Consider the following 15,770-nt stretch of genomic DNA (forward strand, 5'->3'; position numbering starts at 1 on the left):
ACAGTGGTTTGGCCGCAGCAACCCCTCTCCAGCGGCGCGTCCTCCGCGTTTGGTACAGCCCAGCCCGTCTCCCCCGAAGCCGCGCGCCCTCGCCCCTCAGTCGGTGGAACCCGCAGCCCCCCGTGCGGCCCGTGGCAGCCCCCAGCCCGCTCGGCCCACGCCCGCCATGGTCCGTCCGCGCCGCGCCCCGCACCGCTCCGGCGCTGGGGGCCCCCTCGGGGGTCGCGGCCGACCCCTGCCGCTCCTCACGGTGCGCGCCGCCCGCTCGCGCTCCTGGCCCGCCAGTCCCCGGGGTCCGCAGCCGCCGCGGATCCGGGCTCGCTCGGCCCCTCCCATGGTGAGCCCCCCGCCCTTTTTCCAGAGCTTTCCACGGCCCCGCCCCCGCAGGCCCCTCTCCCCGGCAGGCGTCTTTGTCCGCGACCCACTTCTCTTAGGGGTCTTTCGGGTGGCCCGAAGGCTGGTCCCGCCTGGGGCCGGCTTCCCCCGTGAAACCCCTCAGGTGGTACGCGCCGGTCTCTCCCCTTTGTTTCGCCTTCGGGCCGGGGTGGCGGGGGTGGGGTACGGGGGCGGGGAGCGCTCAGATTACTGCTGACTCCGCGGCCTGATTTAAACGCGGGGTGGGGGGCGGGCAGCGTGCGCGCTTGTTTTTCCAATGGGAAAGTTGTTCGCTCTCCCGGCAGGAAATCTGGAAATGGGGGAGGGGGTTGGGGGACGGCGGCGAGTGGGGGCTTCGCGTCTTGCACTCGCGCGCGCCCAGGTGTTGCCCTCGGGGGCGTTCTCCTCGGGCCCACGCGCCCCTCCACGGCGCCCGTGGCGTGTGCGCCCAGGATTTATTTGCACGCTCGCGCAGATGTGGGATGCCCCTACCGATCGCTGCAAGTCTAGCTTTGCAGGCTTCGACATCTAGCTTCGCAGGTACCCTAAGTTACAGATGCTTCGCCAGCCATGAAACATGCATACACTTCTCAGAAAGCTCTATAAGGTTTTCTGGAGCGGTAAAGCCACATCTCAATGCTTCACGGACTGCCGAACCGTGACACTCTCGCGGGGATGCGCGTTCTATCCTGGCGCTCAAGCTGTCTTAAAACATTCTGCCCCGGCGTTGTGCTTGGCGGGGAGCTGTGGCAGGTCTGCATGAGCCTTAAAAATGTGTCATGGACTTTTATACGTAGCCATCCGGACTCTGAACGTCTGTCTAAATTTAAAAGTAATCCTTCCCTCCGCCGCCTTCCCCCTTTCTTAGCATTTGTGTCTACTGGTTCAGAAGCGCCTCCTGAGTCCTTAAACATGCACCCTGAGGCTTCTATCCTCCCTCCAAGTACTAAATGGGCTTCCTGTGCAGTAAACAACACATCCCAGGTCGGAGAAACAGCCAAATCGTGCCCTCCCCTGCCTAGGTGTGAGTTCTCCTGTGGGATCGCACTTAGGTCTCATCCTTAAACGTGGTCCTGCATCTTGATGCGCTTTCTGCTCTTCCAGGGGAGACCTGAGCTTAAGCACCCCTGGTCTTCATATCCCAGATTCAGACGTGGTCAGCGGGGTTTCCCATACGTGTGTCTCTGGAGCTCACACCGACTGGGTCCTTAAGTGCGTCCACCTGGACCCCAAAGGCTCTTGCAGTCGTGTGCCTTGAGTGCATTTTCTCAGACGCTGTGCGCCCTGGCAGTGGTGCCTTCACAGCCAGCGCTGCAGCAGCCATCCTCCATCTCAGACACTTAAGCAGGGAACCTCGCCCCCCCCCCCCCCCCCCCGGTTTTCCCCCAGTACCTTCTGCTTTTCTTCTTGATCTCAGACCTTGCTGGAATCCCACCCAGCACCACCTGCCCAGGGGGAGAGCATGCTTGCTTAGGTTTTTTGTTTTGTTTTTATTCTTTAAGGTCTTAAAAGATACATTTTTTTCATGCCTGTCTTTACTCTTTGGACAGAAAACATCTATGTACTTCACAGAAAATTTGGAAAATATCCATTAGTGATAAGATACAAAATAACAACCACTACTTTTTTTTTTTTTGTCTGGAGGTTTATTTACTGTTGAGGTTTTTCTGGGTTTCTTGCTGCCCTGCTGGTCTGCTTTTGCTTTCAGATAGATGGTTTTGGTTTAAGAAAGGCTAACTGGAGAGTGCCCTGTGATAGAACGTGTGGCTTTCTGTGGCTTCATTGCTAGAACGTTCGTCAGGTGTCCTGTGGGTGTTCTCAAAACATTGTTTGAAAGATCCCTCCAGGTGTTGTTATGCTCTTTGTTCCAAACGTCTCCCCACTTCCCTGGATGGTTCTGTGTGCTTCTGGGCGCTTCCTTCCTGCCCCGTGCTCCCCGGGTATCAGGCTGAGGTGGCTACAACCTGGGCTGTGCAAGAGAGGGCCGGCGACAGCCTGGGAGAGGTTGGCGGGAGCCAGAGGGAAGAGTGTGGACTTTGTCTTGAGGGCCTGGGGAGCCTTGGCAGGGCATGGCCAGGATGGAGCCAACCGGTGTGCCAGACAGACACAACCCAGGCTGGCTTGGGGGCTTCGGGGGCTTCGAGGAGGCTCTGGATCCCCAGAGAGCTGCTTTTCAGCTGGGTTTCCACGGACGGAGCAGAAATTGGTCAGCCTGGGAAGATGAGCCGGGGGCATGCACAGTGGAGCAGAGGCTGGGTGAGGACGTGGTGGGAGGCTTTCAGGGCCCCTTCGTGGGCCACCCTGCCTGTTGACGAGCAGGCTGGCAGGGTGAAGACTCCTGAAGTGGCAGCTGGAAAAGGGCATGGGGTCAGCCACGTGGGGTCGTGACCATTGGGACAGAGGGTTTGGCGATGGCCCTGGGCTTCAGAGCAGGGGTTTGGGTCTGTACAGTGGGACGTCCCTTCCCAGGAACGTGGGGGACAGCTCCTCAGCGGCCCCCCAACCTCAGTTTCCCCACACTCTCTGCCACAGCAAGGTGCTCGTGTCTTTGGGGCCCTGGGGCCCATTGGGCCCTCCTCGCCGGGGCTCGCCCTTGGGGGCCTGGCCGTCGGCGAGCACCGGCTCAGCAACAAGCTGCTGGCCTGGAGTGGCGTCCTCGAGTGGCAGGAGGTGAGTGGTCCTCAGCGGGTCCCCATTGAGCCCTGGGGGCTTCGGGCTGGACCCTGGGGTTCCTTCTGCCCCTGCAGGTGGGGGGAGGCCTGGGCACCAGGGTTGTGTCCAGTGACCCCTCCTGCTCCTGCCACAGAAGCGCAGACCCTACTCGGATTCCACCGCGAAGCTGAAGCGGGCACTCCCCTGCCAGGCCTATGTCAACCAGGGCGAGAACCTGTGAGTGGTGGGCAGGGGTGCCGGGTGGGCTGGCCTGGCAGGGCACTCCCCTGAACCTCTGCTACCCGCAGGGAGACCGACCAGTGGCCGCAGAAGCTGATCATGCAGCTGATCCCACAGCAGCTGCTGGTGAGGCCGCCCCCACGCCCCCCACACAGCCCCCCTGCGCACCCACCCGGCCCTGACCCAGCTGTGCCCCTGTCACCCCCAGACCACCCTGGGCCCCCTGTTCCGCAACTCCCAGCTGGCGCAGTTCCACTTCACCAACAGAGACTGCGACTCTCTGAAGGGGCTCTGCCGCGTCATGGGCAACGGCTTCGTGAGTGGGGCAGGGGGCGGGAGACTCCTCGGGAGCTCTGCTGGGACTTCCCAGGCAGGGGGCAGTGTCCTGTCCCTGTCTGTGAGCCAGGCCCTGGGAGCTGCCCTCAGGAGCAGAGAGCAGAGGAGCCTGGCTGATCCTGGTGGAGCAGGGCTACCACCCAGCCTGGGACCACAGAGGGTCTCCTGGGACCTAGAAGCCTGTTGGGGTCATAGGCAGCCTCACCTGTTGGGGGACTTGCATGCAGGGGTGGCCAGGAGTGGTCTGTGCTGGAACTCAGGTTGCTCACCTGTGGACCGGCGGACAGTGGGTCCCAGGACCACAGGGAGGAGCCCGTGCAAAGCCCAGGAGGGAGGTGGGCGCTCAGGGGGAGCGTTATTAGACCCCGCGCTTCAGACGCAGGGCCATGGTGGTTGGCGTGGTCCCTGCCGCCTCTGCGGTCTGGACTGTGCCCCCCCCCCCCATGTCTGGGTATGCAGGGGTTTGGCAGCAGGACAGATGGGTGCTGGGGAGGGGTTGGGCCTGGGCTGGGAGTAGGCCCTCTGCCCCGAGGACTCTGCTCTGGGGTCGCCTCCAGTCCCTGGTTCCCTTAGGGACACCACGTGGGCTGCCACCCCCAATGCTGGGTTGACTGATATGGGGTCTCTTGGCTGCCTGGTCGCCCCTTTGTGCAGCGCTGAGGCCCTCAGGTGGGTGTTAGCACACGCTCTCCTTGGCAGGCCTGGTTCTACTCCTGGTCCTGCTAGCAGTTCTTGGATGGCCCATGGGCCCGGGAAGGCCGGGTACAAGGTCTCCAGAGCACAGCACTTGAGAGGTGTTTTTGGGAAGTGTGTCCCCTTCTGTCCAGATGTGGCTTGAGGTCTCTCTCAATCCCACAGAGGCACCAGCATCTCTTAAGTGGCACTTACTGGGTACACTGTTTTTATGCCGTTTTAGGGACAGGAAAACTGAGGCCTTAGATGGTTGACTAGGAGGTAGCAGAGCTGGGTTTACTCCCAAGCAGTCTGGTCTGTGTCTGTGCTTTTAACCCGCAGGAGAGGGCTGGCCTGGCGGGGCACGGGGTGATGGAGCCCTCTCATGACCCCCCCACCCCCCGGCCCCAGATTCACAGTGGGGGGACACCGAGGCTCACATCACAAATTCCCAGAACGTGTCTTGGCCACACACCACTTCATTTTGGGCACCAGTGTCGACCGGAGGACGGCCTCCCTCCCCCGGCTATGCGGAGGTGGGGTCCCTGACCCCCGCCCTCCCCGCAGGCGGGCTGCATGCTCTTCCCCCACATCTCGCCCTGCGAGGTGCGCGTGCTCATGCTCCTGTACTCGTCCAAGAAAAAGATCTTCATGGGCCTCATCCCCTACGACCAGAGCGGCTTCGTCAACGCTATCCGGCAGGTCATCACCACCCGCAAACAGGTGTGTCCTCCTCGGGCCCCGGCCGCCAGACGTGCTGGGGAAGCTTTGAAGAACAGGGGGGTGGAGGGGCTCCCTGGTGGGTCTCCGCAGCAGGGGTGTCCGCCGGGAGGTGGGGGGACGGTGCTGCGTGTCCTGGCTCACGCCTTAGCAATTGTCCACGGTCCCCCTCCCCCAAAAGTGTCCCAGTTTGTGCAGCAAGTCACAGGGCTGCACTGTTCCTAGTGGCAGAACCAGGGAGCCTCGGGTCTGTGTCCCAGGCTCGCAGGGTGGGACCTGTCCCAGGGCACCGGGGGCCCCTGGGAGCTCTGGGGCAGCCCCTGCGCCTGGGGGCTGATGGGCTGGGTTTCCTCCCAGGCAGTGGGACCTGGGGGCGTGGCGGGGCCCGTCCAGATCGTCAACAACAAGTTCCTGGCCTGGAGCGGAGTCATGGAGTGGCAAGAGGTGAGCCCTGAGCAGCCCGGGGACACGGGTCCTCCCGGGCTTGGGTGCCTCCCGTCCTGATGGCTCCCTTCTTCTCCCCAAAAGCCCAGGCCTGAGCCCAACAGCCGGTCTAAGAGGTGGCTGCCGTCGCATGTCTACGTGAACCAAGGGGAGATCCTGTGAGTGTCGGGCAGGGGAGGGAGGCACCCTTACGGGGAGACCCGGCCTCCTGAGCCTCGTCCCCTCGTCCCCTCCCACCGCAGGCGGACCGAGCAGTGGCCCCGGAAGCTGTACATGCAGCTCATCCCGCAGCAGCTGCTGGTGAGTGGCAAGGGGCGCCGCGGCCGCGGGGCTGGCAGGGGCGCTTTCCCGAGCTGGCGCCCTGGGGCGCCGGCAGGAGGGGAGCCCTGTGTGCACAGGCCCTGTGGCTGGAGGCGGGCGGTGGTGGTGGGTCCCGCAGGGCCAGCTTGGAGGGGCCGCAGGTCCGAGGGGCCACGTGGGGCCGGCCCCCGTGTGGGGGCAGAGGCGGGGGCGCAGCTGTAGCGCCTCACGGGCTGGGCCCCCGGGCCTCCCCACAGACCACGCTGGTGCCCCTCTTCCGGAACTCCCGCCTGGTGCAGTTCCACTTCACCAAGGACCTGGAGACGCTGAAGAGCCTGTGCCGCATCATGGACAACGGCTTCGTGAGTGGGCGGCAGGGGCAGCGGCGGACCGCAGGGCCAGAAACTGGAAGGGGGACAGGTCCCCCCGCAAACAGCAGGAGGGGGCGTGAGGGCAGCCATGGTGAAGGCGGGGTGGGGTTGCTGTGCGCCCCGACACGGGCTCCCCTGACCCCGCTGCACCGATGGGGAGACCGGAGGCCCGGAGGCCCAGAGGCTGAGCCAGCCAGCCTGGCCTCCGGGCTGCTGTGTGTCGGTTTACTCAGTGGAGCAGGGCTGCCCGCACCAGGCTCCCAGGTCCTCTCCTGTGGCTTTCCTCCTGCTCGCTGCCCAGGGACGGGGTGCCGTCATGTCACTCCGGGTTTTCCGGTGGAAACCCCCAGGCTCCCCCAGGGCCCTCGCCAGGCAGGCCGCTCCTTGAAGCCCCCAGGGGTTACCTCCTGGTGGGTGTGGGCCAGGTCCGTTTCCCTCTCTGGGCCTCAGTTTCTGCGAAGTGAGGAGGGTGAGAGACTTCTGCGCTCCTGAATCCGCAGCTGTCCCCTGTCATAGTTGTGCCATCGGGCATTTGAGGGGCCGGTCCTGTACCTCTCGCGTGTCGTTGGTTCCCTGAGGGAACTCAGTGCTTTTAAAGGCCGTGAGCCTGGCGGCCGGCCCTCCTCTCGGCTCTCTGGGCCTCCCGTCAGGCTGTCGCCTCAGGTGGGCACTGTGAGGGGCTTCCTCTTGGACGTGTCACCACTGTCCCTCAAGGTGGCACACAGGGCCGAGGGTAGACACGATCCCATCTGGCTCTGGGAGCCTGCAAATCCTGAAGCTTAGCCTCGGTTTGTCCACCTGTGAGGTGGGCACAGTGCTCTCCAGCCTGCAGAGAGGGGATCTGGCGAAGGGGCTCGGAGCAGTCGGTCCACTGGGCCCCTTGACGCTCCGGCCACTGTGACCTGCAGCCACATCCCTGAGCTGAGTGGAGGTGACAGTGGCGTGGCCTCCTGGTGCCTCAGCTGCCTCAGGGGGTTGCCATGTGGAGGGAGCCTGAACACTGGATTGGACCTGGTATTTCTTCCCCCGCGAGGCCTTCATGGGCACCGCTGGTCCTGGGGGTGTCCGGGGTGCCGGCCTGGTGGCTCCCATCCACCCATCTCCCCAGAGCTCATGGAGGAGACTTGGGCTGCAGAGCCGGTGGGCAGGCCTCTCTGGCTCCTGGTGTCCCCAGCTGGGAGCAGCGACAGGGCGGAGGGGGGCCAGTGGAGCCGTGTGGTTTGTGCGCATCGTGAGGGCAGCGAGGAGCCTCTGGGCCCAGGGCCGCCAGTGACCCCGCTCTGTGCCGCAGGCGGGCTGCGTGCACTTCTCCTACAAGGCCTCGTGCGAGGTGCGCGTGCTCATGCTCCTGTACTCCTCGGAGAAGAAGATCTTCATCGGCCTCATCCCCCACGACCAGGGCAACTTCCTCAATGGCATCCGGCGTGTTATCGCCAACCAGCAGCAGGTCCTGCAGCGGAACCTGGAACAGGAGCAGCAGCAGCGAGGGGTGAGCCCGCCCCTGCTCCTTCGTGCCCCCCATCCACCGGCGCCCCACGGCTGACCCTTCCTGGCTTCCTTCCCCACAGATGGGGGGGTAGTGGCCACTCCCCCGGGCTGGGCCTCTCCAGGAGTCACAGAAGAGGCCCCCGCCAAGACTGGTGAGTGGCACCCAGGCTGAATGCAGGATAGACCCTCAGATGTGCCTGGGGTTTGGGACGTTGTGTGACCCTCGCCTTGCAAAGACCACAGCAGAGCGAGCGAGAGGCACGCCAGTCCCCGGCGGTCCCAAGGCCTCCTGGAAACCGCAGCCCCTCACCCTTCCAGGAGGCATCGCACCCTGGGGCCAGAGGTCCAGGGGGGCTGGGAGTCCCCCTCTAGCCCCTCCCACTATACCCTGCCCCCAGGTCAGTGCTTCTGAGCAGGGGACCCTGGGGACCACAACTGCCCAGCGAGATGGAGGACAGCGTCCTGAGATGTCTCCAAGGACGGTCCCCCCCCCCCCCCCGTATGTTTCCCTATTAAAGTCTTTTAAAAGTCTTGTGGCCACCAGCTCACTGACCAGACAGATACCCTCCTGTCCGTGGGCGGCCACACCCAGAACCTAACAGCTTCGCAGAGGAGATTCTCTCTGAGATCATGTCACCTGAGCCAGGTGGGGACGGGCTTCGGGTCTGGGTGCTGCTTGTTGGGCGCCGGGTCTTCCAGGGCTGACTTCGCGGCAGCAGGGCCGGCTCCCGGAACCCCACTCGACCTCCGGGCCTCGCATAGCTGGGCGCAGACGCAAGGCGGCGCCCCGCAGCTTCCTGCCTCTTGCTGCTGGTCTTGCCCGCAGGGGCCCCCTCTCGCCACTGCAGGCCCAGGCCACAGCCCCGGGGCTCAGGTCCAAGGTGCAGAGCGTCTGGCTTCTCCGCCTCTCCTCTTGGGGTCCCGCGTTTGGCCTCGCCCGCCTGGGTGGGCTCTGCAGCTCCAGGAGAACCCCCCCTGGGGCCTGTCCGCTGGGCCGCCCAGCCAGAGCACCCGCAGAGCCTGCGAGGGTACGTTTCTGAAGCCCCGCCGGCAGGCCTCAGCACTCCTGGGGGCCCCCCTTTCTTCCCAGCAAAGTGCTGGTCACGCATGAAGAAAAGAGCGTTTATTGGGCATTGGGAGCGGGCAGGGGTGGCTCAGCCCTCTGAGAACTGGCGGTACAGCCGCTCAAGCTGCGGCGCCACGTGCAGCCGGAACGGGATCTCCAGGACGGCCGCGAAGCCTTCGGCCAGCGTGGGTGCTTCGAACTGCTTCCTGGCGGCAGAGGGCGACGGTGGAGGTGGTTCCTACCCGGTCCCCGGGTCCCCGCCCCCCGCCGCCCGAGGCACCTGCCTGTAGCCGTAGATGACGATGTCGGACACGGGGACGTGGGAGGGGTCCGTCATCTCCCGGAACTGCGGGGACAGAGGGGGATGGGTCAGGCCGCGGCGGGGCCAGGGCGGGGGCGGGTCAGGCCGCGGGGCCGCCGCCGGCTCACCCGGTTGTTGTGACGCGCCTGCTCCAGGCTGGCGCTGAAGAGGAAGCAGCGGCAGGGGACGCCTGCGTCTCGGGCACACTTGATGTACCTGTTAGGGGCGGGCTGGTGAGGGGCCCCGGCCCACTCTGCAGAGCCCCCCCCCCCCCCCCGTCCCCCGGCTCCGGAGACCCGGTACCTGGCCCGGCTCTGGAGGTCCGGGTTCGTGTTATCGATCACGACCCGTTTCCGTTGCTTCAGAGCTGCCTCGCAGGTGGTCACGCAGCGCTGCCAGGAGCCCAAGGTGTCCTGGGGACCCAGGAAGAGACCAGGGGACAGGGACCCAGAGAGAAAGAGAGCCACAGATACAGGGTTAGGGACTTGGGCTGTGGGGGACCTGAAAAAGAAGGCGAGAGGTGGGGGGGGGCAGAGACCAGGGATGGGACGGGGCTCCCGGCAGGGCCCTACCCTGTTCACGTGGACGTAGCCGGCAGACACGAGATGCTCCCGGAGGAAGGTGGACTTGCCGGCTGTGAAGGGTGCAGCGTTAGTGGAGCCTGCCTGGGGCGGGGGGCGCGGGGCAGGGGCAGGGGCTTCTAGGTCCGGGGTCGGGGAGTCTCACCCCCAGGAAATCCCACGGCGACGACCACCTCAGGGTCCGGGCTTAAGAGGGAGCTGGACTCGGGGAGGCAGAGAGGCCCAGAGCGGGAGACGGTCCTCTGGGAGGGGCGGACACGATGGGTGAGACGGGACCCCTGCCCCTCCCCTCCGCCTCCACTCCAGCGCCCAGCCCGAAGCCTCACCGGGTCAAAGGCTGGCAGCTCAAAGCGGGCCACCGGCCACTTCAGAAAGAACTCCTCCGGCGTGGCGAAAGGCAGCCCCAGGTTGAGGGCAAACTGGGGGCAAGAGGGAAGGTCAGACGGGGGCGGGCCGGCGCGGGGCGCGGGGCAGGGTGGGGCGGCCTCACCAGGCGGTCTGCACACGAGAAGTCCTTCTTCTTCCGCCCCGGGGCCCAGTTGGCTGGGCGTCCGGCTGCATCTGGAGCACACAGAGGACACACCCCCACCTCCACCAGCAGCCTCACGGGACGGGGGACCGAACCCACCCCCCTCAGCCCCTAGGTCCTTACCGCCCACAAATACGCTGTCTCCTATGGAGATGGGAACACCCTCATTGCCCTGGGGAGGGACAGACGACAGGTGGTAAGGAACCCACTCCCGTCCCCACCCCCACCCCGCAGAACACTAACGGCTCCCAAAGTGATGCTCGGCTTGCCCAGGGCCCCTCGCTAGGCCTGGTCTCTAAGCTCTGGTGCCCTGCGTCTAATCCATCAGCAAGTGCTATTGGCACAGCCTTGCTGCCACTCCTCACCCCCTTCACCAGCATCTCTCTGAACTATTCCCTCCCTCCTTCCTGGTTTCCCAGCTTCCATTTTGGCCCGTCTGTTCCCCGCATGGCCGCCAGAGGGCGCCGGCTCCTACCTAGTCCCATCCCTCCAGTGGGGTGGCCACCTGTGGGGCTCATGGGACCCCCTGCTCGCCTCCTCACCCGCTCAGGTGCAGCCACAGGGCCTCCTTACTGCCCATGAGTGAAGTGGGCTCGGTCCCACCTCAGGCCCCTTGTGCTTTCTACTCCTGCCTGGCCCCTCCTTCCCCTACGTGGCTCCCGCCCTCGGCAGCTTTAGCTCTTTCCTCAGTGGCACGTGGAGAGGTGTTCACGGCCTCCACAGCCGCAACGACACCCCGCCTTATCCTCGCTCTGCTGTCCTGTGCATCTCTCAAGGTCTCTATAATCTGTACCCTCCCTGATCCGGGAGCTGGCAGATCTGTCGTCTTCCCTAATATCTTCGGTCAAGAAGCTGTTGAGCTTCGGAACACACACACACACACACACACACACGCACACGAATGAATGAATGCACGAGCGATTTCCCTCTCGACCACTCTGGCTTCCAGGGTTTAAGAGCACCGGCCTCAGGTACCAACACTAGGACATGATAGCAAAGAAACTGACAAGACCATGCCCCGGCAGGAGAGGAAGGTCATGGGCCAGAAACCGAGTGGGGAGGCGGAGGGAAAGGAGAGTCACTGGGAGCCCGAAGCTCACCTGTTCCCGCAGGTGGTCCCACATGCCGATCACCGGCTTCCGGTACAGGCCCGCATGGGTGGCCACCAGCACCTGTGGGCGGGGCGGGGCGGAGACACCATCCCTGGCTCCTCCTCTAGCACCCAAGGACACCCAAGGACACGTGGGTCCTAAGGATGCTACCACCCCGACGCTTACAAATCCAAGGAGAAGGCCAGTGCCCCGGATCATGATGGGTTGCCATCAGCATAAACCCGCACCCCTACCCCACCATTCACCCAGGGTCTCTGCCCTCCCAGCTGGCTCTCCGTGTAATGCCTTCTCCCTGGGTCTCTGTTCCCTCCTCTCTGTCCCATCTCGGCGTCTGTGTGTGGTCCCCCCCCCTCCCGCCCCCGCCCCGCCATAGCCCTTCGGCTTCCCTTGCAGCCATACCTGAAAGGGAACCCCCAGCTTCTCCACCACAGCCTCCACCTTGGCCTTGAACTCCTCCGCTGGCAGCTTCCCGCGTCCAATGCCCATCTGGTTGGTGAAGATCACCAGCTGGGGACAGATGGGCGTCACCCGGTGCCCTCATGAGGCCCAGGCCTGTCTAGCGTCCCCGCCACCACACACGCACACACCTTGTAACCCTCCGCGTCCAGTTCCCGGAGCTTCCGCGGAATCTCCAGGTACAAGATCCTAGGGCGGGCGAGGAAGCGCAAGGTGACCCGGGGTCCGGAGCGCGCCGCACTCACCCCCTCCTCCTGCCGCCGATCACCTCCAGTCGCTGGGGCCCGTGGGAAAGACCTTCCCAGATCGTGTGGTGATGAGGGTCCCATCGAGATCAAAACTGGCTACCTGGCGTCACCCGGAAAAGAGAAAGCGCAGCTCGGTTACACCTCTGATCCCCCTTGCTCACAGGCTGGTTTCCATCGACCTGTAGGGTGGGGAACTGAGTCACAGGGAGACGACACAGCTTTTGCAAGGATAAGTCATGGTAAGATGCATCCGGGAAACCAGAGGGCAGAGAGTGAAGGCTTCACCCCACCACCTCCTATTCCTCTCAGCCTCTCATTGTTTCCATCTTTAAAATGGGCTTCAGGAGTCCCCGTCGTGGCTCAGCGCAAATCTGACTAGCATCCATGAGGACACAGGTTCGATCCCTGGCCTTGCTCAGTGGATTAAGGAGCCGTGAGCTGTGGTGTAGGTCGCAGATGCAGCTCAGATCCCGAGTAGCTGTGGCGTAGGCCAGCGGCTACAGCTCTGATTCGACCCCTGGCCTGGGAACCTCCATATGCCGTGGGTGCGGCCCTAAAAAGCCAAAAGGGGGGGGGCTTTAAATCTGACCCAGCCTCCCCCCCTGACCTTTTCCACCGCGGAGGGCTAATGGGCTAATAACCATGAAATAAAACCAGGAGCTAAGTTTTGTTTTGGCGGTTAGTGCACATCAGGGACTGCTTTTTGTGGATTCCTCTTATGATGAGAGAAGTGGGGCTCAAAGAACATGGTGTAACAGCCTTTTTTTTGTTGTTGTTAGGGCTGCACCTGCAGCATATGGAAATTCTTGGGCTAGGGATTGAACTGGAGCTACAGCTGCCGGCCTACGCCACAGGCACAGCAACTCAGGAACGGAGCCACATCTGGGACCTATGCCACTGCTTGTGGCAATGCTAGATCTTTAACCCACCGAGGAAGACCAGGGATTGGACATTCATCCTCACAGAGACAACGGATGGGTCCTTAACCCGCAGAGCCACAACGGGAACTCCAGTGTAACAGCATTTGAACTCGCCTCTCTGACCTAAGAAATACTCATCATAACTCCCGCCAACATGATCATGACCAATGGCTATGGTTACTGGGTGGTTACTGTGGGTGGGGCAGGAGCTGACATGCATCGATTTTCCCAATGCTGACAATGAACCCCGCAATCCTCAGCTCGGGCCTCACCTTGCCCCGCGGCTTCACACCAGGTGCTGTGAATACTAGTAGCTTCTCAAAGCTCTCCCAGCCAGGAGATGACTTCCGCATCTGCTTTTTCGGCGGCTCAGCCTCTTCCTCCTCCTCGTGTGGGGGCACAGGAGGCGTGCCAGGTGGAGTGTCTGGCTGCAATTCTGGAGTGCGAGCCTCTTCCCAGCGCAGGGTCAACGGGTGGAGGCCGTTGACCAAATACAACGTGTCCCCCACCCCTAGAGAGCCCTCCAACCCCGGCCTCAGCTCTTGGGCTCCAGCAGTTGAGGGGTTAACTCCTAGCTGCAGAGAAAGAGGGAGGTGCTGGTACAGGCTCCACCCCACCAGTAACCTCATCCAATCAAATAACCTCAAAAAGGCCTTCCTTTCTCCATCAGCCAATCAGACCCTTAAGCTCCACCTCTTCACTGTGTACCGCCAATCAGGGCATTGGGAAGGTAATACGCATCCAGTCCTAACCAATTTTGTTTTTTTTCTTTGACTGCTACACCTGCGGCACATGGAAGGAGTGGAATCCATAGCGGAGGCCTAGGCCACAGCGCCATAGCAACGCCGGATCCCAGTCTCATCTGCGGAGTTACGGCCGTAGTTTACAATAACGCTGGATCCTTTACAGCCGGGGATGGAACCCACATCCCCACAGAGACGACGTCATATCCTTACCCTCCTGAGCCACAAGGGGAATTCCTAGTCTTACCCAATTTAAATGGGGATGAAAGTTTACCCCACTGAAAGAGGCCAGACCTCCTCCCCTCCCAGGCAGTTAGATTTTCTCGATGGGCCAGTTTCCCCAGCTGTTCCTACCCTTCGACCCCCCCCACCCCGCCCCACCCCCAGGCCTGCTGCCCCTTGCCAACGAACTGGTACCTGTTTCACTGCCACGGTCCGAGTCTCAGGGTCTGCAACCAGCTCCACTGAGGATTGAGGGGGTGGAGTTGGGATCTGAATCTTTCGGTGATTGTTTCCTTCCCTACTGGGGAGTGTGGCCTGCTTCAGGCCACAGGATGGGGCTACAACACCCATTCAGCAGGAGGAGGTGGTTTATTTCTAAGTAGGTTTGGCTCACTCCTCGATATGCAGTAGCCAGATAATGGCCTTAGGATAGCCTGTGACACCGGTCCTCGCCTAGGGGCAAGGCAGGTGTTTTTCTGTATAGCATTGGTTTCTCCTTGACAACGCAGGAACCTGACGAGATGCAAGTCCTGGGCTTGGCCTGCTACCACCCATCTCTGCTCAGCAATATGCATTTTTCTTCATAGGATCGGCTCTCTCCTGGACAAGGTGGTGGCCGGATTCAAGCCCGAGTTATCTGGCTAGTTCCAGGTGGGGTCAGGCACCACCTTTCCCTTCTGTGCTCCCCGGAGGGCACTTGCCAACTTCAGGACTAGCTGCACCACGCGATTCGGCCTGGGGGCCAAGCACATCCCTCCCCGGACTAACTCTCGGTCTTTCCCATTGATTGTGTTCCCGCTTCTGAAGCAGGCCACACCCCCTCCGGCTCAGGCCCCGCCCTCGCCCACCTTGGTTTCGGGAGCATTTCCGGTCGGTAACCAGAGTCAAGGGTCCCCGGCCCAGGACCAGGGCTTGCCCGTCGGAGGGCAGGAAGATGGGAGGTGCTCCCCCAGGGGGGCTCTCCAGCCACAGGCGGCCCCGGGCCTCCACCTTGGCCATCCTGGAAGCCGGCCTAAAGGGAAGTAGGTAAATAGGTTTGAGTGGCAGCCCGCAGATTGCTACAGGAAGTCCCGCCTCCTCGGCCGCTCCACCAGGAATTCTCTTCTTCCGCGAATGGCTCAGGAAATTCCACCCGCTCTCCGGCTTGGGGCTCGCGCCGTTTCCCAGGCGACGACTCCCCGCTTCGTCCCTCCCAGAGCCCCGACTCCTACTTCCCAGGGCAAAGGCCGAGAAACTCATGAACTCCCGCCTCAACCCTTTGCTCACCCTTGCCCGCTGCTTGGCTCACTCACCACTTCCAACCAAGGAAATCCCGCCCGAGGCGCCTGGCCCGCAACTCGCCTTGCAGCTTTCTCCGTTTCTCCGCGGACGGAAATGACTCGCCTACTAAAGTGGGCGGGGCGTTGGTCCCGCCCATGACGTAAGCCCCGCCTCTTAGCGGTCCCGGGGCCTCTCTAGTCCCTCTGCGGCTCTGACCTTCATCTCTCCTGCTGCAGGGTGAGGCTCAGGCCAGTAGGGGGAAGGGGGTCTCCACAGATTTTCCTCTTTCCACGCTAAACTCTCGTTTTCATTCCCCTTGCTGGACAGTTACAGCGGGAAGTTATCCTTCCTCTTTGTTGACTATTGGCAGTCGAAGAAACCCTGCCCCAACACACACCTACCCTCATGCTGCAGTTTCCTCATCTGCAAAGTGGGGATAATCCTTTCCACGTTGCAGGGTTACTAGAAAGATGAAAGGAGTTAGTACATATAAATACTTCAGAAAAGTTTCTAGGTGGTAGTTGGCTCGGTTTAAGTTTCGTCTGTTAACATTCCACCCATGGTGGTCTGATGGGAGATGGGTATTCCACGCTTACTGGACCTGGCCCCATCTTCACGTCTGGCGCCATTGCTCTGTAACCACCAGCTGACTTAGAATAGTCAGAAAACTCCTGGCGTCAGCTGGAGGTTCCTGGCTTTCCTGGGCACTCAGGAACTCAGGAACTGTAGTTCCT

General features: G+C 62.6%; 2 protein-coding genes across 26 annotated transcripts; one reads left to right on the top strand and one right to left on the bottom strand.

Annotated features, from left to right (window-relative positions):
• Nucleotides 1-8,129, top strand: PTOV1 (PTOV1 extended AT-hook containing adaptor protein). 7 transcript variants are annotated; one of them, XR_303878.4, is made up of 13 exons: nt 99-337; nt 2,908-3,045; nt 3,182-3,264; nt 3,336-3,393; nt 3,476-3,583; nt 4,843-4,998; nt 5,353-5,439; nt 5,524-5,597; nt 5,682-5,739; nt 5,997-6,101; nt 7,402-7,599; nt 7,679-7,750; nt 7,997-8,129. XR_303878.4 is itself a non-coding variant. In NM_001445490.1 (12 exon segments), coding segments are annotated over 12 exon segments (1,248 nt in total). In that variant the 5' UTR covers nt 1-166; the 3' UTR covers nt 7,691-8,129.
• On the bottom strand, nt 4,737-15,132 carry PNKP (polynucleotide kinase 3'-phosphatase). 19 transcript variants are annotated; one of them, XM_084961438.1, is made up of 18 exons: nt 15,069-15,132; nt 14,625-14,788; nt 13,972-14,018; nt 13,084-13,386; nt 11,912-11,991; nt 11,775-11,832; nt 11,587-11,694; nt 11,176-11,247; nt 10,199-10,247; nt 10,037-10,107; nt 9,873-9,965; nt 9,692-9,788; nt 9,538-9,599; nt 9,269-9,378; nt 9,094-9,181; nt 8,949-9,010; nt 8,236-8,618; nt 4,737-7,572 (listed from the first exon to the last, which is right to left on the bottom strand). In XM_084961438.1, the coding sequence occupies exons 2-18, from the start codon at nt 14,773-14,775 to the stop codon at nt 7,538-7,540; spliced, it is 1,869 nt and encodes a 622-aa protein (XP_084817564.1). In that variant the 5' UTR covers nt 14,776-14,788; nt 15,069-15,132; the 3' UTR covers nt 4,737-7,537. The 19 variants fall into 19 exon arrangements, with proteins under 19 accessions (XP_084817564.1, XP_005664806.4, XP_084817569.1 ...); XM_005664749.4 differs by having other exon boundaries at nt 8,236-8,870; XM_084961443.1 differs by having other exon boundaries at nt 8,236-8,866; nt 8,945-9,010.
• Nucleotides 15,133-15,770: the final 638 nt, after the last annotated feature.

This window comes from Sus scrofa, chromosome 6 (genome assembly GCF_054392235.1).
Source record: "Sus scrofa isolate SSC_HxYL_T2T_F1_AM1 chromosome 6, Sscrofa_HxYL_maternal_Yorkshire_Landrace_v2.0, whole genome shotgun sequence".
Classification (NCBI taxonomy): domain Eukaryota; kingdom Metazoa; phylum Chordata; class Mammalia; order Artiodactyla; family Suidae; genus Sus; species Sus scrofa.

Coding starts and splice junctions, on each gene's coding strand:
- PTOV1 (XM_084958305.1), top strand. CDS start 167: ATGGTCCGTCCGCGCCGCGCCCCGCACCGCTCCGGCGCTGGGGGCCCC. Junction 3,046..3,181: donor GCGTCCTCGAGTGGCAGGAG/GTGAGTGGTCCT, acceptor CTCCTGCCACAG/AAGCGCAGACCCTACTCGGA. Junction 3,584..4,842: donor GCGTCATGGGCAACGGCTTC/GTGAGTGGGGCA, acceptor CCCTCCCCGCAG/GCGGGCTGCATGCTCTTCCC.
- PNKP (XM_084961436.1), bottom strand. CDS start 14,775: ATGGCCAAGGTGGAGGCCCGGGGCCGCCTGTGGCTGGAGAGCCCCCCT. Junction 11,695..11,774: donor TGGACGCGGAGGGTTACAAG/GTGTGTGCGTGT, acceptor ATCTGTCCCCAG/CTGGTGATCTTCACCAACCA. Junction 9,011..9,093: donor AGGCGCGTCACAACAACCGG/GTGAGCCGGCGG, acceptor CTGTCCCCGCAG/TTCCGGGAGATGACGGACCC.